The sequence below is a fragment of the Homalodisca vitripennis genome, chromosome 2 (genome assembly GCF_021130785.1).
Source record: "Homalodisca vitripennis isolate AUS2020 chromosome 2, UT_GWSS_2.1, whole genome shotgun sequence".
NCBI lineage: Eukaryota > Metazoa > Arthropoda > Insecta > Hemiptera > Cicadellidae > Homalodisca > Homalodisca vitripennis.
Window position 1 is genome coordinate 62,493,310 of NC_060208.1, and position 24,820 is coordinate 62,518,129.

General features: G+C 34.0%; 1 protein-coding gene across 3 annotated transcripts in view; it reads right to left on the reverse strand.

The window, feature by feature from the left end:
• The window catches only part of LOC124354053 (BTB/POZ domain-containing protein 6-B-like), a 78,195-nt gene that overhangs the window by 16,860 nt on the left and 36,515 nt on the right, over positions 1 to 24,820 (reverse strand). For all 3 annotated transcript variants that reach the window (XM_046804225.1, XM_046804226.1, XM_046804227.1), the window contains exon 4: positions 2,934 to 3,165. In XM_046804225.1, coding sequence (XP_046660181.1) covers positions 2,934 to 3,165 — 232 coding nt within the window. The remainder of the gene's footprint in view (positions 1 to 2,933; positions 3,166 to 24,820) is intronic.

Genomic DNA, 24,820 nt, shown 5'->3' on the forward strand with positions numbered 1-24,820 from the left:
ATGTATTGTTCATGCCCAGTATTGTGCATATCAGACAAATGATCTAACTTTTCATGTTTATCTAAACATTTTAAGATTTTGTTATTTTATAAGATTTTGTTAATGTCACCTGTTCTAAACAAGTTGACCAGTGTAGTATATGTCCCATGATGTTTCTTGAATCCAGGCTGTAGTTTCAGGAGGATATTTTGCTCATCAATAAAATCCGCAAAACTAATTTTCAACATGGCTGGTGAGATGATATGGGTCTAAGATGAGAAATACTTGTTGGTGTTTGTGTTGTTGGCAATGGTTTGACTATACTCATCTTCCATGTCCATGGAAACATCTCTTGCCAAGCACATATTTACAAGGTGGGTAATGACATTAACAACATATAGACTTACTGCTCTTATCATATCAATACCAATGTCATCTGTTTACCCATGTAGGGATCACTTCTGGCTGGTTTATACCTACCAGTTGAACCCACCACTGGGCACAGCAAAAACCGATGTGCCACTTCAATCTGGGCCACCTTATGGATGTCCAGTAGCGGCACATCACTAACCGCAAATGTTGAGATTCTGGGGCTCATGGGCAATTCGATAGGTCTAGTCTACTGTGGGAGATGACTGTTGGAGTTGGTGGGGTTTGTTCCCTTACCTCAGAGGTTCTTGTTAACCTCAACAAGGGTGTGCCACCCCCTGCCTACTTTGACTGTAGAGGCTCATTCAGAGCTGTCCTCCCCTTCTTCCAGGATGACTTTAAGATGTAGTGCCCTAATTCTTCCTCATGGATCTCGATAGGAGGCGGCCCCTACTCCATAACCTTACCCATCCTGAATATCCTATCACACCGGAAGCAGCGCAAAGGTTCTTACAGGACTAAGTGCAATTTATAAGCTTCTTGTCCTAAGAGAACAAAAAAAAATGTCATCTGTTCCTACTGCCCTAGAGATAATTTCATTCATCGCTAACACCACCTCTTTGTATATAAAACTATCCTTAACTTAAAATCAGTCGTTAGTCCTACCCTTCTGTTCATATCATAAAACTGCTCAAATTCTCAAGACATTCCTCCCTGTGAAGTACTTGTTTATGTCACTAGCATTCAAATTTGAAGGCAGTTTTTGATCTTTATGTTTAAACTACACCATTCTGGCATAAAAATTTCCAAAAATTGCCAGTCTCTCTACAGTTAGCCACTTCTATCTTCAAAATATCTTCAGTGTATTTCTGACTCCTTTATATGCTGTTGAGCTAGTATCACTCTGACTCATAAGAAACTGTATCTTCAACCTAGTTTTTTCTCTTGTGAGTTCTATAACTTCTCGGGTTCTCCAGGGGGCCTTCTTCTTTTTTGTTACTAGTAACCATTGGGGCATGTTTGTCAAAAATGCTTTTAATGTTGGAAGTTATGAAATGTTGTATATCAAAAATACTGCTGAGATCAATGCTCTACCCCAGTCCACTTCAGCAACCATTGCAAACATGTCAATCAAATTAAGCTTGGAGAAATCTCTGTACCTTATCAACTTGGCCTGAGTCTTCTCTTGTTCGGATCTTAAGCCTCATTATTTTAGTTTGTAGTCTATTATCCTCAATCCTAGATGATCAATAATATTTGTTGTATTTATAACTCCACACCTTTCAACTTTGGTAGTTTTATCAGCAATCAGATGATGTATCAAATGTTTGTCACTCTAGTCAGCTCACTAATGTTCTGAACAACGTTGTGGGACTTGATCAGACGATGAAGGTATCCAGCACCACTACAGGTATTGGATCTTAAATCAACGTTCATGTCACCCAAAAGACGACAGAGTTCACCTCAACAGCCATGTCTACCAAAAAAAAGGACTAGAAACAGAGACTTTAGGCAACTGTATAACAAGATTTTGGATGTACATTGTAAATAATATCCATATTGAGACTGTAGAAGTTTTTAGTCACAGGACCCTCCTTTATGGAACATGATGAAGACTTTAGCCTCATTGAGAACTGTAAGAAAACAGTCCATTATGTCTTTGTGCCTGATCATTGGGTAACAGCTGTAGTCTTCTCACCAGAAATTCCAAGTTGTACGAATGAGTAAAGAGGACTTTCTCTCTGTGCAAGAAATGAATGACAATCTCAAAAGCTCGGTAGCAGGCATAGGCCAATTCCAAGACTCTGGTTTACAAAAAGTGATCCTAGTGGCTGTGCAGTACAAGTGTTCTGTGGACAAGACTGAAAAATTCCAATCTTATGATATGAGGAAGATTAAGGTTGGACATTCTTTCATCTTGGTTAGCTTGAAGGCTCTCCATGATTCACCAGCTAAAATTGAGTCTAAGAAATATAAAGACCTCCTATCACTTTTAGAATTTGTGCAATCACATTTTCTATCAGAATGTCACACATGGAAAAAAGAAAGAAACATCCAGACCATCAACTTCTCTACAATTATTAAGGATGGGAACAGTGTTCAAAATTTGGACTTGGAACATGACTGTTCCCACCAAAATGTGGGAACCCGAATAAAATATCTTTTTACACTTCGTAGCTATACTTCAATTATTTGACAAAACTATGTTAGCTTTTCTATAAAAATAAAATATGTTTAATTTGTAGTAAGTGTTTATTATTTCTATACTTACTACCAACAAGATGTAAAAAATCATTGGAAGCAAACGGATGGATGTAGGTGTAAGTTCATGCATGTTCTAAAAAAAATATACTCTAGCCTAAAAAAAAAATCAATGATATTTGTAATAATATTATACAATACATGTAGAATATTTTTTATCAATCATGTTAAAATTACTTTCAACTAGAATTTTAGATAAAGCTTAACATTGGATCTCAATCAATCAGAACAGATATTAATTACCCTCTGGTTCTAGGTGCCTTAATTGTGTGTTTCTGAACTACAAGACATTATATGATAGTGAAATAATAGTAATAGCTTACCTTGAGAACAGCAGATTCCAGAGAAGTAGCATCGTACAAGGCCACACAATGGAGAGCAAGAAAAAAATCATTCATATTATCTAGAGTATGATCAAAATGGTTGAAGGCAATCTGTTTGAGTGGAGCAACATTATATTTTTCAGCAAAGTCCACCACTTGCAGAACAGTTTGAGCAGGCCAGTTGCGGAGATCACTACTAAGGGTAACACTGTCAGCTGCTCCATAGGCAAACCTGTTAATTTTAAATTGACCAATATCAGAACAATTACAGCAGGCCAGTTGTGGAGATCACTATTGAGGGTGACACTGTCAGCTACTCCATAGGCATACCTGTTAATGTTAAATTGACCAATATCAAAACAATTAGAGCAGGCCAGTTGTGGAGATCATTACTAAGGGTAACACTGTCAGCTGCTCCATAGGCAAACCTGTTAATGTTAAATTGACCAATATCAGAACAATTACAGCAGGCCAGTTGTGGAGATCACTATTGAGGGTGACACTGTCAGCTACTCCATAGGCAAACCTGTTAATGTTAAATTGACCAATATCAAAACAATTAGAGCAGGCCAGTTGTGGAGATCACTACTGAGGGTGACACTATCAGCTACTCCATAGGCATACCTGTTAATGTTAAATTGACCAATATCAAAACAATTAGAGCAGGCCAGTTGTGGAGATCATTACTGAGGGTGACACTGTCAGCTACTCCATAGACATACCTGTTAATGTTAAATTGACCAATATCAGAACAATTAGAGCAGGCCAGTTGTGGAGATCACTATTGAGGGTGACACTGTCAGCTGCTCCATATAGGCATACCTATTAAACCGATTGCGGTTTCTTGTAACATATTTTCTTGATTGTGGCAACAAGGGAAATTCAAGATTGGTATTGGAAATATAATTCGCTAGAGCCAGAAATGCTCATACAGGTGCAAATTTACGAAATTGCATGCGAAGCCGTGGGTAACTGCTAGTGATACTATAATCTTCTTTAGAACTAAGGCTTTGTTTATCACATGAACTTATTAAAGAATAGGAGTCATTTTCACTATAGGCAATCAGCACCTCTTTCGAAGAGAGGAAGAAACCATTAACACTTTTGCTACCGAGGGCCGCATTTGTGTCGGTAAAATACGGATCTTTACTAGAAGACTGAGAATAATGTGTGTAACTTTCACCACAGACTACAAGAAATTTTAATTTAAATCCATACAATACACTTTAAAATAACCTTAATTTAACATACCTTTGTGATTCTACAGGTTTTTAAAATGTTGTGAGCTTTTTTACGCTGCCGCAGATCTGCGGCACTCGGTCCATGGCATTAAAAACTCTAGGTTTTTTTGAGAAACAAGCGCGATGACAATGCATATATTCACATTTATTGTAAGTTCAAGGCAATATTTATAAAGTAAAGCTAAGTTTGATGGTAAGTGGTATCTTTCCTCAGACAGATATCTATATGCACTTGCCATTACAAAAGTGTAGAACATTCTAGTGAAAATAACAAAGCTAAAAATATCAAACTTTTACAATATAAAGCATAAGTTATAATTGGACAATCAATATTGTATAAAGTAGGCGACACTGTTACAAATGTGTACATTTACAAAACTAATGTTATTAGCCTATTACACCCAAAGTAATACTAAACTGACTAACAATTAGTTTATGCATCTCATAAATTGTTTGGGCCTACTTTTTGACAAATTTGTTGAAACAAATTGGCATACATAGGCAGTAGCGTAGCCAGAAATTTCTTGTGGGAGGGGGGTCCGAAACCGGGGGACGTTTTGTGTGTTATTTACCGACGTGAAACTGGCCATAGATTCCATCCATAAAAAGAACGAGTACCAGGACCTAGTTCATAACGAAATCCTAACCTAGTTCATCAACTCAAACCATACAAAATATATATTTAATTAATAACTTGAAGATAAATACTACAAATAAAGATTTTAAATAAACAAACAAAAATTTTATGATAATAACCTCCATTTATAGCGGCCAATTTCAAGACTACTGATTTTACAGGCTGCTATGTGCTGACAAAAACCAATCTATGGATGTCCGTACCTCAAAAAACGTACGAGCCAATTTTGATAAAACTTTATATACACATTCACTACATGGTCTACTATACTAAAATATATAGTATATATATAGGATATAGTATATAATATACATATAATAATAATATAAAATATATAGTATTGGTTTTTGTCAGCACTTGGCCTGTAAAATCGGCGTGGCTCCAAAAATAGGCGCGGCCTAAGAATGAGGCATGTATTGTAGTACAGTAGACCAAGTACTGAATTTATTTAGAAAGTTTTATCAACATTAACTAATACGTTTTTGAGGTACGGCTATCCATAGAGTTTGTTTTTCAGTGTTTGATACGTAAAATCGTTAAATCTCCAAAAACAGGTGAGACCTAAGAATGAGGGTAGTAATATAATACAGTAGTCCGTGTATTCAAAGTAATGTATTAAGTAGATTCTATAGATTTTTTTGTATTTGTTCTTTTTGTTTTTAAATTATAAAATTTATTTAGTTTTATTAATTGAACTTATTCAGGAACTAGGTTAGTTGTAGTTCGGTAACTAGGTCAGGAATAATTCATGAACCAGGTTAGGATTCATGTCAGAGGATTAGTTCTTTTTATGGATGGAACCTATGGGCAGTTTCATACTGCTTGTTATTTGCCAATAAGTTCACTGGTAAAAGGTAAATACCAAAAATATGGAGTTTACGCCATATAGAAAGTGGAAAGATGTAATAGGCAAATTCAACTCTCACAGCAACTCTAGTGTCACAAATCTTCTTGTATAGGTACAGAAACTTTTTGAAGTTTGAGTCTGGCCGAGTAGTAGGCACCAATGTGATGTTGGATTCACAGGAGAAGAAAGAAAAAGAACAAAACAGAGCTTTTACTCAAGCGTATAATTGACACAATTATATTTTGTGGAGAAAATGAAATACCCCTTCGGGGACATTGGGCCACTAATGGCCGAAAACTCTTTAGAAGAGGAGGGCATTTTTGAGCGTTGCTCGGGTACAGATCAAACTAACGGTTGGAAAATGCACCGGAAAAAAACTATTGATTAGAAGTTTGGCTACTTTGGATTTCACTGATTGAGGTATTTATGAATGAGTTATAATGACAGTTTTTTGTATCATTAAACTGTAGACGAGTATATAATTATCGGAAAAAAATCAAAACAATCACTTTCGGTCGGAATAGAGCTGAAAAACTCTGCTGATTAGAACTTCAACTACTTTGGATTTCAGTGATTGAGGTAAACGTGGTATTTTCGATTGAGTTAGGACGACAATTTTTGCTGTACATGACTTTATATTTATCGAGGAAAAAAAATCACTTCCGGTAGGTAAATACCGAGTAAAAGGTCTACAAATTCAAGACTAATACCTATATAATTATCGAGAAAAAATCACTTCCGATCGGAATATACTAAGGAAAATGAAATAATACCTCAGTCAGGGAAATCCAAAGTAGTCAGAACTTCTTATCAGTAGAGTTTTTCCGGTGTGTTATCCGATCGGAAGTGATTTTTTTCAAATTTTCTTCGATAATTATATAGGTATTAGTCGGCGTTCAATTGATACCTAAAATCAATGTCCTAACATAATTCTAAGTACCAATTTTATCTCAACGACTCAACCAGTGAAATCCAAAATCGTCAAAATCTGAATTAATAGAGTTTTTTAGGTGTATTTTCCCATCAAAAGTCCTCAAGACTAATTTGAACGAAGTGGTCGCTAATTTAAACTGTTCGCCGTGCTACGGTTCAGGTTACTTTGTGACGTTAAGCGACCTCGCCCTATACAAATACTGTGATTACACTACACTATCCGAAAGGCCGAGCCCAAAAGTATCATTTGATACTTTATGATTTAAACAAAAGGACAATTATATTTTTAACAACAGTTACTTTAATGAATTAAATAAATTAATTTAATATTTGTAGACAACAGTAATGATAACTCTCCTTTTTCCCCCTGCTCCATGCTTTATTTATTTTTTAATGTCTTAATATTTCGGGGGGCGGGGGTCCGGACCCTCCTTCGCTACGCCACTGTACATAGGCCAATTAGTTTGTTTTCTTTGTCCTTGCAAACAGAATAAGCGTAGAAAGTGTCATTTCTCTGTTCTTGTTCAACTCTGCAAATTTTGCATCTCAGTCTTTTATGAACTTTTACAGGTAAGTGACCTCCTGAGGAGTTAGCACAGAAAGGACGTTGCACTTGTTCCACTTGAATAAAATGTTTAACTATCACGTCCCTAAAGCTGAGGTATGTCATCTTGCCACTTAGCTTCAAAAAGATGTAGGCACTGTTCCAGAGTGCGATATCCATGAGATGAAAGAATATCTTCATATACCAGCATAGGGATTTCCTTGGACTGGAATAGTAAGATAGCATTTGATCACTTTTGTAAATGCCGTTCATTCCTTTGTTATTTAAGCTAATATCATAGAAGGCTTCTTCATAACTGTTCCTCTCTTGTTTGTGGTGTCTGTAATGTCAGGCCCATGTGCTGTAGAAATATTTAGCACATTACATTTGTCCCGCCGTTTCATGACGGTTACTTCGCCTTTTTGCCGGTTGATAAATTCACTCCTCTTCAAGTTAGCCTGAATACCTTTTTGTGGGTTACCTGACCTGCCAGCTTGCAGAGTCCCACACATGTTGATTTGATTTTTGAACAGGTCTTCAGCTAGCTCAACGCTATTTAAAAAATCTAAGTAGACAATATGGCCTTTGTGAAGAAAGTTTTCCATTAGTTTCATCACCACCTCATATGTGTGACCCTTTCCTTGGTGTTGTAAGGTTCCTTTGCCTTCATAAATGATTAAGTTCAGACTGAATCCGTCTGATGTACATAGTTCATACAACTTAACTCCGTATTTGTGAGCCTTGTTTTTATACTGCCGGAATGATAACCTTGCCCGAAACAAAACCATCGCTTTATCGAGGGACAGTGATTTTCCGGGTTTGTAAGTATCGTTAATATTTTGTAAGAGGTGAGGTAACACTTGGCTAATTTTGTGCATTCTGCCATCAGTAGGATCTGTTTCAGAATCATACAAATACAAACATTGTAAAATGGTTTCATATCTATTGCGAGACATGTATTGCCAAATAATGGTATGTCCGTATAAGGATAATGTGACCAATAGTGTTTCAGTGTGGGAAAGCCTAAATTGCCCATAAGCATGGTTAGGCCTAAGAACTTTTGTAGTTCATCTTTGGTAACGTTGTCCCATTTGTTAAGAAGTGAATATTTAGGAAAAGGGTTTCCTCGGGATACTACAGCTCTTTTGTTTGTCCAATGGACAATTTAATCTGGAAAACAATCGTCAAAAATACTGCTAAAAACTTCTACTGGATCATTAGTTTGTAGGTTGATTTGCTCCCTACCTGTAAATTCAAACACGTGTGGCTGATTGTATCTTTTCAGAAACCTTGCAGATTATCGTAATGCTCACGAACAGCGTTGACAACAAACTGTACATTAGGATCGAGATTTATTATGTTACCTTCATTATTATTATAACCATCAACTAGTTCCATGTGAACATCTTCTTGTACATAAGGCAATTCAACTTCACGGTATTTATTTACAATACCGTGACCATGAAAAATGGACTTTTTTTTCATGGGTTGGGCATTTATAGCCCAGTATTATTATCACAGGTGCATATAAACTGGGGGGAAAGTATATCATTGTATTATATTGATGCCTTTCGGGCATTATTGCATTAAGGATGGAAAATAACCGACAAAATTTTGTCGAACAACACTTGGAGAGTTAAGGATCAGGGGCATCACGTGATCTGGGATTCGACTTTTGCAAGCTCGAGTTAATTTTTTTTCTAAAAGAGCAAGCAGTGCGCAGCACTGCGCAGCGGGCAGGCATCGTTGACAGGATTAACGTCATCATTTCAGTAAAATTGCCAGAGGTACTGTCAAAAACAGAGTTTTCAGAGGATTTCAAAAAATCGTAACTCCTTTGATTTTCGTTGCCGACGAATTTTTTCTTCACTATTGTTTTCAGGAAAAATTGTAGTTTTCAGGAAAAAAAAAATGAACATACCTTTCCATGGTCACGATTTTGTAAATTGATACCAACTTCACCTTCAACATCATCACCATGTTCGTTTATCCCAACCGAACTTGATTCAGTATCAGAACAATCAGAGGAACTATAATCACTCTCACCTCCTGAAGAAAACAAACTAGATTCACTGTAATTCAGAAAACGATCGATTTCACTGTTTGTGCTAATAAATGATCTATCTCTGTTACGCTTCATTGTCAAGATAAACTAATGAACAACTCAAAAACACAGTTTGGTGACTGCAAACATTGAGGTTATTTGGAGTTTTTAACGGAAAACATATGGTAGCTTAGCCAGCTGTTTGTATGACGTCACTAATTGTTAGACCCACAGACCAAGTGCCTCACATATGTGGCAGACAACCCTGTAGACTGTTATGAAATGATCAAGGCTTTAAAATAGACTGTTACTTTTTTTCAACTATTTCATTATAGGAGAACAACGCTGCAAATTTGCGGCGGCAATCTATCGGTGTAATCCAGCCGCCTCACATTTGCGGCACCTTGTCTATATTTATAGAAGATTTTTAACATTGTGGTAGTGAATGTGTTAACTGAAAAGGGAAATATCCTACTTTTAAAACATTCAGCTACTGTTTTTTCCATTCAAAATAAGGTGTCATTTGTAGATTGCAAGTAACCATCTACAATTCCTGCTCTAGATTTTCTGACAAACTCTTATCTTTGCCAACCCTTAAGTAAAAATGCCATTAGGTACCTTATTTCAACCATATTTTTGTACTTTAAAATTAATTAATTGTATTTAGTTATTTTATATATATATATATATATATATATATATATATATATATATATATATATATATATAAACTTTAGTTTTAATGTCCTATTAATTGTAAATGTATCTTAATGTTTTACTGAAGGCAAAAATGTATTACTACTGGTGGGCTTTTAACCTGGGCTCTAAAGATTGTAAAACTCTCTCCCTTGTTATCAACAAGAAAATATTTTAAAAATCAAATTTCTAATATCGTAAACAATTTCTGCTTGAAAGATTTCTCCTTTCAACTACTCTACTATTATTACTAAGGTATTTCTTGCTAGTTTTTTTTTTTTTGAGACAAAAAGCTTAGAAATCACACCTAGTCCTAAAAGGACCTTTGTGCTGCTCACCGATGTGACAGGATATTCTGGATAGGTAATGTTGGGGGTAGTGGCCGCCTCCTGTCATGTCCCCTCGGAAGAAGGACAAGCCAGCTCTGAACCAGTCAAAGCAGAGGAGGGGGTGGCACGTCCTATGTCTAGGCTTTGGTTTGGTTGTAGTGTCGTTGGAAGAAAGTCACTAACACAAACTTATTACTTCTAAATCTGTGTAAAGAGATTTTATTTCATAAAACTACAAATTCATAAAATGTGTAATGCTAAAGTGAAATAACTATACCCTTGTCAGAGGATCTACTAAGGACCCGACAGGGCCTTCTTAAAATCATCTATTCTGTCCATCTGTGCAATAACTCTTGATAGATCCTTGAGGGCCTAGAAACTTCAAACTTGGTATTTAGCTTCATCTTGATTCAAGGAAGAATCCTACTGATATGGGCCAAAATATGATGATTGGTCCATTTGTCTATGTGATAACTCTTTTGTTTTGAAAGGATAACAGGGTTTTGGACATTTGCCATTGTTTGCACAGTTCAGCTGTGCAATCTGTGTAGTCTGTAAATGCACTTGAAACTGAAAATATAAACACTATAGAGAAGAGAAATAGAGCAAAACACGAATTGTCACCCAATAACAGTCCTCTTACGTGGAACAGTTAACTTATAACGGTATGAAGGGATGTCAGGAGATGGAGGAGATAAATGTGGGGAGTAACTATAGTTTAACCTTTGAAAAGAGATAATGACTGCCACAACAATCAACTCAAATAAAGAACTTTACGTCACAATAAACATGAATCCCCCCCCCCCCCCACCAACACAAGATGAACCTGAGGAGCACGTCTTAACCATATAGAGTTAAGCCCAATAATGCTGGACCAGGAAATCATTACATGACCATGCTATGAGAGTGGCTTGACTGTTAGGCAATAGGAAGCGAACAAAATAATGGTCTAATTTCATGATTACAGCTGACTTTACATAGCCATTTTATTAAATACAAACTATTATACAGGGTGCTTCAGACCACCCCCCTACAATCTTCTGTATTTAACCTGTTTGATATAGAGCGATACAGTAAAGTGTAACCCTAATAAATCTCGTACGTCAAAAATTTTAAATAGCAAGATATGTCATGCTTAAAAATCTTTAGACGCTGAACAATTTGGTACAAAAAGTTTGAAAATATCTTAAATCTTGCTCAAATAGCAGAGTTTTTGTAAATTTGTTAGTTTTTTTCTTTTTTACTATGCCACTTTTGTAATTAAATTTGCGAGTGTCAATACTTGGTTTTGGAAACAGTACAAGAAAAGCTTTTGAACGGTATGTCATATGACCGCTTTTGAAATTTGTCTTACAGCTCCAACATTTTCAAAAATCGAAAAAATTTTGAAGACTAGTTTCCAAAAGATTTAAAATGAAAACATAGACTGTGTGGCACATCAAATTAAAAGTTATTAAAAAATAAAGTTTTAAAAATTTAAACTTAGCTTCTATTTCTTTTAGTTGGCAAGTTATTGGAAACCCCAGATTTTAATACGATTCAAGCATTTTGCATAGTAATTACTAAAATAACAATTGATCAAATTTACTGAAATATGTACGATAACCTTGTAATGTCCTATAAAAATGCAATTGATAACAAATCGCTACACTATAATAAGCTCAGAAGTCCTGTAATCGGGATAGAGATGTAGGTATTTACGCAAGATCCATTACATGGTTTTTAATATTTATGTACAGACCTTAAAATAGCTGATCAACAACTATACTTATATTACGATAACATGTGTTTTTTCTAATAAATCCAATGAAAGAAATGAGAATTTTGATCAAGTATGTTCCTTGTCCATAGTCAAACATATATATCCTACTAGAGATAACAGATAACTTCCTCCAACAATTCCTGATGCAATACAATGATTGTATACATAATTTTTTCAAGGTCTCTACAAAGACATTAAAAATCTCGTAATGGATCTTGATGGTGGTTGACAATCTCTTGATAAAAGCAGATGAAAGGGGAATAAATCCACAATGTTATGCCACCGACCTGGTGTTTATGATCAGGGAAAGAAATAAAAGCACGTTAGAATGCCTCATTCAAGATGCCCTAAACTTTATAAGCAACTGGTCTCAAGCCTTAAATCATAGTCAAGACAACCTTCACCAGAAAAAGGTTGACCATAATGATAAATGGAGTAAACAGGAGGCCTACCATACTAAAGGTGTTCTGAAGTACGTTACAGATGGTGTTCTGTATTATGATACAGATGGATCACGCCTAGATTCAAGAGCAGCATTTGGTATATATGAGCCAGGAGCAAAATTAGCAATGCTCCTGGGAAAACATGTCACGGTCTGCCAAGTCATGATAATAGAATCATGTGTCAGAAGACTCATACAAATGTACAAGCCTTGTAGGTTAGCTTCATATGTGTATTAAACCTGGAGTCTAAACCAAACTCAACATACATATGAAGTTGTGGGATTTGTAAGACCAGATGGGTATACTGGTCATGTTCTGGATAACCACAACATTGAGGACGAAAAACTGAGAAAGGAAAATGTTTTGGTGATTCTCTGTGGTTCTAATGATGTGGCAGTACATAATGCACAAGAAGCTATTCAGAACATTGAGTCAGTTTTAGGCAAAATAACTGTTACTGGTTCCAAAGTCGTTGTAGTGGATATACAAATAAGTATGACTTGGTAGAATGGTCCTGTGTGAATGTTTAGGTGAAAAAAAAACTAACTGTGCCCTTAAAGAAATGTCTAGTAACTTTGAAAATGTGAGATAGTGAAACAGAAGAGGGAAGATGTGGAAAGTCCACAAATAGCGAAAGTCCTAAATAGCAAACAGGAGCAGGAGCCCATTCCAACCTAGAGGACCAGGAGAGAGGGATCAATAACTGACATTGCGATGACAGCGGAGAACAACATTACAGCTTCCGAGGACAGCACTAATGTCTTGTTCCAGAGATTTAAGTGTATGCCATTTAAATGTACAATCTACTAGAAGTAAGTTAGTGTAAGCATTATAATTAAGGCTAGACCTATACATCTTTCATATTTCAACAATAAACAAACACTGGCTGGATAAAGATGAATCAACACTGTATATACCAAGCCAACATTTTTTGTAGAAATCCACTGTTAAAAAGAGGTGAAAGCTCAATTTTTAATAAGAATTGTGTTGATTTACAAGTTTTAGATGTTAACATTTTTTTCCTTTGAGGTAGTAGCTATAATTTTAACAAAAATAAATATTATCATTGCCACTGCTTATTGTACTCCAAATTCAGATGTCAATTTTTTTTCTTAGTTTAGGTTTTTTATTGAATATTTAAATAAAAAATTTACAAATTTAAAACTTATTTTAACTGGTGGTTTTAATATAAATATTAAAAATATAAATGAGGAATGTAACTTTTTCCTTAACTTACTTTGTTCTTTGAACTTGTATTGTTTGAATGAGCAAGTAGCAAGACAAGAAGCATGCTTAGATAATATTATAACAAGTCTTAATGAATCAACATAGTATGTCAAGTAGTGGAACCTAATTTGTCTGATCATGCTGGTGTGTCTGCAATATTTATTGAATGTGGCGTAATTTATCAAATTAATGAAAAAAAAATCATTTTTATTGAAAAGAACTCTTTCTGCTAATTTCATGTTAAACTTTAGGGAACTATTGTTACATTTTAACTGGTCACAACTTGAAATGCACACCAATGTTGACTGAGCTTCTGACTACTTTTTATTAATTTTGACAACTTCTCTTGAAAAATGCTACAATACTAGGAAAATTAAGAAAAATGAATTTAAAAGGCCAAAAATCACATAATTTATACCAGAGTTAAGAAAAATTTGAGATTTCGTTCTTACTATGTATGATAGGTGTAAGATTTCAGTAGGTGGAGGAAATGAGCAAATGCATAAACATATTTATAATAAAGCAACAAAATATATGGAGCCAAAATTAAGGAAGCAAAGATATCTGCGAATGACAATTATATAACAAATTCTAGGAATAAATGTTAAGTTACTTGGAATGTAATTAAGCTTCAGTCTAACTGTTCTAAAGTTTGTCAAAAAATAATTGTTAACACTAATGATTTTAACAATTATTTTATAAGTTCTGTGTCTCATACACCAACAAATAATATTTCTGCCTTGAAGTTTGTTGATAATAATTATATTTTAAATTAAAGGATAAATTAATTATTTTAAATTGCAGTATAAAATGTTTTAGAAAACTGAAAATAAACTTTTATTATCTGCAACCTTAATAGATTTCACAAAAGCCTTTGACTCCATCTCTCATGAATTAATTGCAAGCAAATTTAATAGTTATGGAGCTATATATAAAGAATTGCATTAGTTAATAATTAGTTAACCAGGAAATTAGTTAACTAGGAAATTAGTAATTTCCTTTTAACTAAGAGAACACAAATGGTTGTAAAGGATCAAGATCAATCTGATTTTAAAATAACCCAAATTGGGGTCCCTCAAGGCTCTGTATTGGCTCCTTTCTTGTTTGTAGTTCCAGTAAATGATTTTGCATTCAATATGCCATGTAAATTGGTGTTATATGGTGATGACACTACTCTTTCGAGTCAAAGTAAAGATTTAAATAGTTTATTATTAGAAGATAACTCAATGTAAGTAACTTAGGAGTGGTTTACGGTAAATGGATTACTTGTTAATAACAGTAGAACTGAAAATATTTTCTTTTCATTAAAATATATAAATGAAGACTCTAAGCCTGTAAAGCTGCTATGATTATACCTAGATAGTAGATTCTGGAAGTTTCAAAGAAATCAGTTGTGTGTCAAACTATCTACAGTAACTTATTTATTAAGAAAGTTAAAAAGATTTGTTAATCCATCAAGTTAATTGCAGCTTATTATGCCTTGTGGATTGTTTGGACCTGCTTCAATGACTAGATGTGATTTTAATTAGGTGTATAAAAGATTTTAATAAGTTTGATTTTATAGTAGTGTGAGGTGAAAGTTACATCCAGTGGTAATTATAAATACATAATTAGCTCAAAAAACTTTGAAGTTTATCTTTTCTAAAGTAAAATTAAATTGTAACTTTAAAAAACATTTTTGCAGTTACCATAACCTATATTTTTAATAAACACTAATGCACTTTAATTAGCAAATAATGATATAAGTTTGTTTATTAGAGAACTAAATTTAATTAATTTATTAGCAATAAATCTCGAGGAAGCTTTTGTCAGTAACACAAAGTTTTATATTTTTATGGTACATGTTTTACTGTTTCCTGCTGAGAACTGCAAGTTTGCTATTTTCATACCAGGCAGTGACCAGATGAACTGCTCTTTGAACTCCTTAGTCAACAGTTCTGATAGCTGAATGGTTAAGGTGACTTCCTCATAAGTCAAGGATCAGTGGTTCAATTCCTGATAGAGACTTAATATTTTTGCTGCATAAAAACTTTTTATTTATTTGTTTTTTTTTCTCTCTTCTCATATTATTAAGGACTCTACTGTATGAACAAATTTTAATTGGAAATTATCAAAAAAAGGATATTTACTAAATATTTATAAAAGTGAACTGTTAATTTTTGAATAATATTTAAGTATTTTTCTGATCCTTTCTTATTATGGTGAAGGGTAAATATCCTTGTGGGAAATGTAAAAAGAGTACTGGTAATTCTAAAGCAGTACAGTGTAAAAACTGTTCATTTTGGTTTCATCTTCGATGTACAACCCTCACTGCTAAAGAATTTAATAAACTTGACAAATCAAACGTACAATGGTCTTGCAATACATGTATGACAAAAATTGATGAAAAGGACATATGTAGCTCAATAAATGACTTAGATTGCAGTGATGATGAATCTAATATTAATACAAGTAATCAAGAGATTTTAAGAGAACAACTTGAAAATGTCAACTACATCTTAAGTACATTAGATAAAGATCTGTCTGAAGCTCGTGAAGAGATTAAAAATTTACGGAATCAAAAAATAAACCTAGAAACAATAGTATTGAAAAAGGAAGAAGAAATCATTAAGCTTAGAGAAGAACTTGAGAAATACAAAAACAATAAAAAGGAAACTGACTCTTCTTTTATCACTGTCCCGCATAAGAGATCGGGCCACCAGATTAGCTTACCTCTTTTCTCTACACCAATCAATAGCAGCATATCAAGGGCTAAGCATTCAACATTAAAAACAACCCAAGAAAAACTATTTTCATCTGTAGTTCTTGGAAAATCCAAACAACTGCCTACACCTATACCAACTCCTTGTGCTCAACATAGGCCTACAATAAAAATAGTTTTGTTTGTAACAATCCTTATCAAGTCTTAAGACCTGTTGACAACGAGGAGGAAGATAAAAGCAATGAATGCCAAAATGAAGAGCAAGAGGAAAACAAATTGTTAATATGCGCAGATAGCCATGGTAGAGACTTGGCCTGGTATCTAAGGCAGAAATTGCGCAACTCAAACAAAAACTCTAAGAAATTTACACCAGTCGGTTTTGTTAATCCGGGTGGCAGAACGGATCGTGTATTAAATGAAAGAAACATTAAAGAAGAACTAACACAAAATCAGGATGTTCTGGTCATAATTTGTGGCACAAATGACGTGTCGAAGAATGAGGCAGACAAGGCTCTTTCAGGTATTAAAACAACTTTAGACCAAGTTAGGGACAAAAGAGTAGTACTGGTGGACATCTCAAACAGGTATGATTTATTAGAATGGTCTTGTATTAATGTTGAGATAAGAAAAACAAATACTGCTCTAAAAATCATGAGCAAGGACTACTCAAACGTGATCTTTGTGGAGTCCAGTAGTGCGGAACGATATTTGCATACTGCTCATGGAATGCATTTCAGTCTGAATGGTAAACGGTGGCTGGCGGAGAGGATCTGTGAAGCACTGGATGTTGGTGACAGTCAACCTGCAAGTGTAGATACACCTGCGGGAAACGATGCGGGTGGCAGAACGGATCGTGTATTAAATGAAAGAAACATTAAAGAAGAACTAACACAAAATCAGGATGTTCTGGTCATAATTTGTGGCACAAATGACGTGTCGAAGAATGAGGCAGACAAGGCTCTTTCAGGTATTAAAACAACTTTAGACCAAGTTAGGGACAAAAGAGTAGTACTGGTGGACATCTCAAACAGGTATGATTTATTAGAATGGTTTTGTATTAATGTTGAGATAAGAAAAACAAATACTGCTCTAAAAATCATGAGCAAGGACTACTCAAACGTGATCTTTGTGGAATCCAGTAGTGTGGAACGATATTTGCATACTGCTCATGGAATGCATTTCAGTCTGAATGGTAAACGGTGGCTGGCGGAGAGGATCTGTGAAGCACTGGATGTTTGTGACAGTCAACCTGCAAGTGTAGCTACACCTGCGGGAAACGATCAGCTGACAACGACTGTGGCAAACCACCATCAGTCATCACAGACGACTTCAGGCTTCTGAAAGTGTTTCATCTCAACATTCAGTCCTTGAGAAGTAAAATTTTACCTTTAGAACTAACATTAGATAAGTTAAATTGTGATGTCATAACCTTAAATGAACATTGGTTGCACCAAGATGAAAGTTTATTATATGTTCCGACTGGTTACAAAATAGCCGACATTTATTGTAGATGTCCTGCCCTAACTAGAGGGGGTTCTTGTATATTTGTGAAGGATAGTATAGAATTTAAAAGTTTCAATGTAAATAGTTTTTGTATTGAAAAAGTATTTGAAATTACTGCAGCTGTGATTAATAATAGTACTGTTATTGCTAGCATCTATCGTACTCCTGACTCTGATGTATGTTTTTTTCTGTATCAACTTGAACATTTTATTAAATTTGCAAAAAATAAACATAAGGGTAAACTAATTATCTGTGGAGATTTTAATATTATTGATATCAATAAAAATACTCAGCAAGCCGAAAGTTTTCAAAATTTATTGAAGTCTCATGATTTATTTTGTCTCAGTTCACATCCGACTCGAAAGAGTGCGTGTCTGGATAATGTAATCACTAACCATGGAGTGGAGAACAGGGATTGTATTATATATCAGCCAAACTTATCAGACCATGCTGAAATTTGGCAAAATTTATTGACAATAGTGGTGTCAAGAATGAAAATGTTTACTTTAGTACTGTTAGAAACCTAAGGTTAGATAATGTTAATAATTGTAAGGATGAATTATTTTTAACTGATTGGAATTATTTAACAGAATTCTCAAATATAGATGATGCATTTACTTTATTTATAGAATATTTAACAGATACATTTAATTTGCATTGTCCTACTAAACTTGTAAAAAGAAAATCAACCAAATCTGGAAAAAAAATAAACTGGTTTACTCCAGAACTAAAGCAAATGAGAGATATTTTAATGGTTATATATGATAAGTTTAAGAACTGTGTAAATGTAGAAAATAAAGCTACGTACAAAAAAGATTATATCCGTGCTAAGAAAATATATAGATACAAAATAGACCAAGCTAAAAAAACTGCAAATGATAATTTCATTAAAAATTCCAAAAATAAGTGTAAAGCTACATGGAGTATTATAAAAACTAATTTAGAGAGTTTGACCCTGAGTCAGCAATCTAATATAAATTCTCAAAAGTTTAATGACTATTTTGTGGGTGTGTCAGATGAGCTTAATAAGAATATTACTAAAAATAATGGTGAGGCTTTACAACTATTAAATAATTTTCTTGATAAGTGTTTTTTAAGAGAAAAATTTACATGGAGAAAAATTGTAAAACAGGACATTAAACTGTGTATATCTAAACTTAGTTCATCCAAGAGTGAAGATTTTTATGGGTTTTCTAATTTTTTGGTTAAAAAAATCATTTTTGTTATTATAGATCCTCTAGTATATTTATATAATAAGATGTTAGAACAAGGTGTTTTTCCAAATACTCTCAAGCTGGTAAAAATAATTCCTATATATAAGAAGGGAGACAAGTTAGATCCATCTAGCTACCGCCCCATATCTTTGGTACCCATTATTGGTAAAATCTTCGAGTATTGTATTAAGGAGCAACTGTATGATTATTTCTCACTTAATTATCTTTTGTGTAATGAACAGTTTGGTTTCATGCCTGGTTGTAACACTGTAATGGCAGTTGAATCTGTCGTTAATGACATAATCTTAAGTTTTGAAAATAAAGCTGTACAGTCTGCAACTTTAATTGATTTGTCCAAGGCTTTCGATTGTATTTCACATACTTTGATCTTGGATAAACTGACTCGTTATGGTATTACAGGAATTGAACTGAATCTTTTATCATCATATCTTAGCTGTAGGAAACAGATGGTTGTTCAAGGTGATGATAAGTCTAACTTTAATGAAATTAAAAATAGAGTGCCTCAAGGCTCAGTACTTGGCCCATTTCTTTTTACTATAGCTGTCAATGACTTTTCCTGTAATGTTCCATGTAAATCTGTCCTTTATGCTGACGACACCACACTTTTACATAGTAATAATGTTATTGAAAATCTTTTATTAGAACAAGATGCAATGTTAAAAATGGCTGTGAAGTGGTTTCAAGCTAACTTTTTAGTAGTAAATGAAAATAAAACTGAAAAGATTTGTTTTACAATGAATAATATGTTTGAAAATTTTAAAACTGTTAAACTGCTTGGTATTTATTTAGATAGTAAATTAAATTGGGATTGCCATGTACAAAATGTTTGTAAAAAGTTAGCTAGAGTTGTATTTTTACTTCGTAAGCTTAAGTTCTGTGTTAGTAATGAAATGCTCATTATATCTTACTATGCGTTTTTTAACACACATTTGATATACGGTGTCAATTTATGGGGTAACAGTAGAGTATCTAATAGAGCTTTTATATGGCAGAAGAAAGCTCTTAGAATAATTAAAGGAGTACCAGACAGAGAGACATGTTTGCCAATTTTTAAAGAATTTTACATTATGACATTGCCTTGTATATATATATATATTTTATTGTCTCATGAAAGTTAAAGAAAATTTAAATGAATATCAAATCAGAGGAAATACTCACGATTATAATACAAGAAACTTATATAAGCTTAACTTACCACCAATTAGACTAGAAAAAACTAAGAAAAGTCACATTTATATGGAAATAAAACTTTTTAATAAATTGCCAGAAGGAGCTTGGTTAGTTAGTACTGATAGGTTTAAGTCTGTAATTAATAGCTGGCTAAAAGAAAAAGCATTTTATTGTGTCAATGAATACTTTGCCTGTGATACTAGTGATATAAGTTTTTAGACACGTTTCATTCTTTCGTTGTTTTTATTCTCTTGTTATTGTTATTTGTTATGTTGTTGTTGTTAATTATTTATTAATTTATTATCCTTGTTAAATCTTTTATTTTGTTAATATTTTTAACTTTAGAGTGGTTGTACAAAATAACTGTAATTATTATGATAAGTATTTTGACGAAGCCAATTGCATATGTGTACTGTGTTTAAAGACTAATAAAGATCTTGATTCTTGATTCTTCAGTTCTATGGGGGGGGGGGAGAGGTAATAGCTCCCATTCACAAAAAGTATTCATATGGCAGACAATAGCTATTAGAATAATGGCAAATATCCCAGATAGAGACATGTGTTCCACATTGTAAATGACTTAAAATAATGACTCTCTTGTGTATATACATATATTTACCTTAATATTAGTGTTAAGGAAAACTTAAATAACTTTCAAATTAGATCTGAAATTCACAAATATAATACCATAAGAAGCTATATGATTGATTGTATTTCCATAAATCTAGAAAAATCCAAAAAAGTCACCTGTTTACAAAAATAAAACATTTTAATAGAGGCCTGGTGTGTAAACTTCAGTAGATTTAAACTCAATTTTTCAAATTGGTTGAAAGTAAATACATTTTATTCTTAAGTGATTTTTGTCCTATAATATTAGTACATTAGATTTTAATTATATTGTTTTACATGTATTTTTAATCTATGTATGTATGCGATTATTTATTTATATTTATGTGTATATAGATTTATATTTAGTGAAATTACACAGATTTTGAGAGATTTTTAAATTTTAGGTCAGTCATTTTTACTTTTTTTAATTTTTAACTTACACTCATGTACTCTTTTAAAACGGTTTTTAATTTTGTCTACTGTCATGTGTTTCATGACAATAAAAGTCTTGATTCTTGAATGACGCCAAAAGGAGCAGAATACTTAATACTTTCAGACACTCAGGCAGCATTTAAGGCACTCAACGCCTACTCCTTTGATTCAAAAGCAGAATGAGAATGTAAGAATATACCAATGAAACTCGCAAAGAGAAACACAGTCACTTGGTTGGGTACCGGCCACAAAGGCATTTTGGGAAATGAAAAGGCAGGTACCCTCACCAAGATAAGTATAGAAACTCTTACCTTGAGACGAATGCAGATAATTACCCTAATACTTAAAACTATTTTCCGGAAGTGGTCAACCACGTGGTGATCCTAACACTGGTATTATGGAGGGGGTTTGACCTTACACTAAGGAGACTAGCGCAAAAATAAGATAACGCCAAATATTCTCCTAGTTTTCTTACAAGAATGTCGTAAGAAATTAATTCACTAAAGCTACTTTAGTACTGGCAACTGTGCAAAAAAGGGCATCATGTTATTGACAAATTATCGTGAGCCGTTTGAACGGGTTTGATAATTATAGTTTTTATATATATAATTGATAAATAATAAATGATAAATAAAGTTTAAACGCGGATTTTGATTTTTTTTTTTTTTCATCCTAAAACCAATTAAAAATTGTGAGCAGGCAGGCTAATTTGGGAGTTTCCGGAATAGTCTTATAACGTCCGTGCCGAAATATCCACACAATAATGTACTAATTTCTAACTCTACGCACCTTGCAAATAAATCTACGATATAGAAAAATACATTGTTAAACATTTAGTTCTTTCCCGCCAGTTATCTCATCAAGTACCTATTACTTTCGTGGTAAACAAACGCGGTAAATTTAGTCATTATTTGGCTCAGTACCCTTTATCCAATGTTACAATTAATCCTTACAACTATTAAGTAGGTAAGAAATAAAAAAAATCTTAATTCTAAATCGTGTTTTCTACAATCTAAAGAAAAGTTCACTGAAAAGCGTTAGTGTTAAAAGTAGCAAGGTTTGAAATGGCGTGGCAATAAGTATTTAAGGTTTGACTTTTTCGAAAATGAAGCGCTGCAAAAATTTGCGTTCCTTAACCAGAAATAAAATTATTGAACTAAGTCAAATCCGTAATATTATTCGTTTCAATGAGTTGGGAAGAAGGTAATAAAATAATTCCGTGCCAGGTCAAGCTAACCCTCCTAGAGATAAGATCTTTTATTTACAATCCAATTAGGTTATCGTTCAGTGGTGAGATATTAATTTAACCAAGGAATTGCGTACCACAGCTTAATATGAGTCTTTTAAACTAATGTCTCTTTTAAATAACTGTAAATAATAAGGTGAACAATTAATTTTGAATTTATTTAATTCCGTATTGTATTCTAATCGAATTGGGCGAAATTATACACTAAATGGCATTGCATACCATTAAAATTACCTACTGTCTGTGGCCCTTTCAAATGAATGATGTAACTAAGACTAAAAATACCAATCGTACACACCTTACTGACCCCCGTTAGGTTAGCCGGTCATCCTGAGATAAGCGCTGTCTTAATGCACTTATTTAAATAGTGTACTATTTGTGAACACAAACCATTATCTGTCACCTAGCAACCAAGAATAAGTGCAAATTTGGCTTTAAAATAGAATTGTCAAAGACCCTAGTTAGACGATTAACTGTTTGCCATAAACAAATTCTTATATTAAATAACTTAAAATAATTAATTAAAAACTCAAGCAGTGATCTCTGAAAAGAATACATAACAGTGGCACCCCAATAATATTTATTGAATCATTCCCTATATAACAAGTGTGAAAGTTGTTTTTTTTTTTTATAGTTAAATCCCCACAATAAAGGCAATAACATATTTTATTCTTCTTTATTGTGAATTAAGCTTTCCGGGCTCCGACAAATTTAATGGCTATCTTTTAAAATAAAAGAAAAAACTACTCAATAATCTCTGCGAGACATTACGACGGTTATATAATGACTGTACGATAAATTTTGAATATAGATGAAAACAAGTGAAAATTTTAAATCTGGTTATATGACTCATTAAATTATTCGGAATAACGCTGGCTAGAGGAGAAGTAATTAAGAATAGAAACTTTGCCAATATTTAATTCTTAAAATGATCTGCTACCATTACTGAGACGAATGCAGATAATTACCCTAATACTTAAAACTATTTTCCGGAAGTGGTCAACCACGTGGTGATCCTAACACCAAACCAAAATTACATTCCCCCCAAAGGCCCGGATCGGTCATTATGCTGGGACACTCCTCTAGCCAGCTTTGATTTAGAATTTGATATTAAAATTCCCCCATAATTAAATCCCCCTAAAAATTAAACCACGGAGTGATCCTCTATACCCGAACCATGCTGCCCGTATTCCCGATCCCCACAACCCCCACGATCCCCCGCCTAACCTGCCTAGCCCGACATAATTTATTCGCACCTAAATGGTAATAAAAATATATATTACACTTGAGATTTAACTTAACACTACGACCAACTCACGGATACCCGTCCAGCCTGCAGCGTCGGTCAGCGTACACGTCCTCTCGCTCCTCTCCTACAAGTGCGTTTCTCGACCAAACCCGTTCCCCGATAATCGGCCTGATTGTGCCCGTTCCGATATTCGGTCAAAGGTCGCCCGTTTAGCTCCTGCACACTGACCGACCCGATCACCGTGGCGGTTACATGCCACAACCTTAGTGTGACATTATAAGCTCTCATTTTATTTACTACACGAAAAATGAAACTGATCACCTCATTTTATTATTCATTAATTATGGAGCGCACCCAAAGTTGTCCGATTTATTGAGATGGGAGTATGATTAACGTCACAATACTACTGTTTGCATTGTTGGCGAACCGATAAGCATACTGATAGGTGAAGCTCAACCTTGATCTAGGGAGCGCGATGATCTTAGTCACTAAGTTGCTGTTGCTGTTTGAAGTTCCTCCTGTTGAGATATGTCGATTGTGAAGAATAGCGAAGCCGTTCATCGCCCTCTAGTCTTCTCAACCGTCACTGGACAGTTTTGGGGATGTTATAGACTTTTGAGGGTTCTGGTTGACAATGAAAGGTCAGCATAGGATCTGCGGTGCCCATCTGCCGGTATGAAAGTCACGACGCCCGCTTATCTACTTACACCTTGAGCAGCTGACTACCTGAACCTGAACCTACATCAGGGACCTGTGATAACTTCAACTGATAAGTCAATCTAGATTAAATTTAATTATATAGCTATTGTGCGGTTTTGAGACTGATAACATATTTTGTGCACATAACGTGGGATATTTATGAGCTCGGGTCATCAGTGACTTATTTTACTGTCAATCCTCAGCTTCAGAGTGGCACCTTGTAATTTAAGCTTTAACTTAAATTAGATTAATTAATTTATGATCGCCTGTTAATGCTGTTCAATTAATGTTTTGTTTTATTATAGTGGCCACCAGTAAGTCTAAAGTCAATATTGCTCTC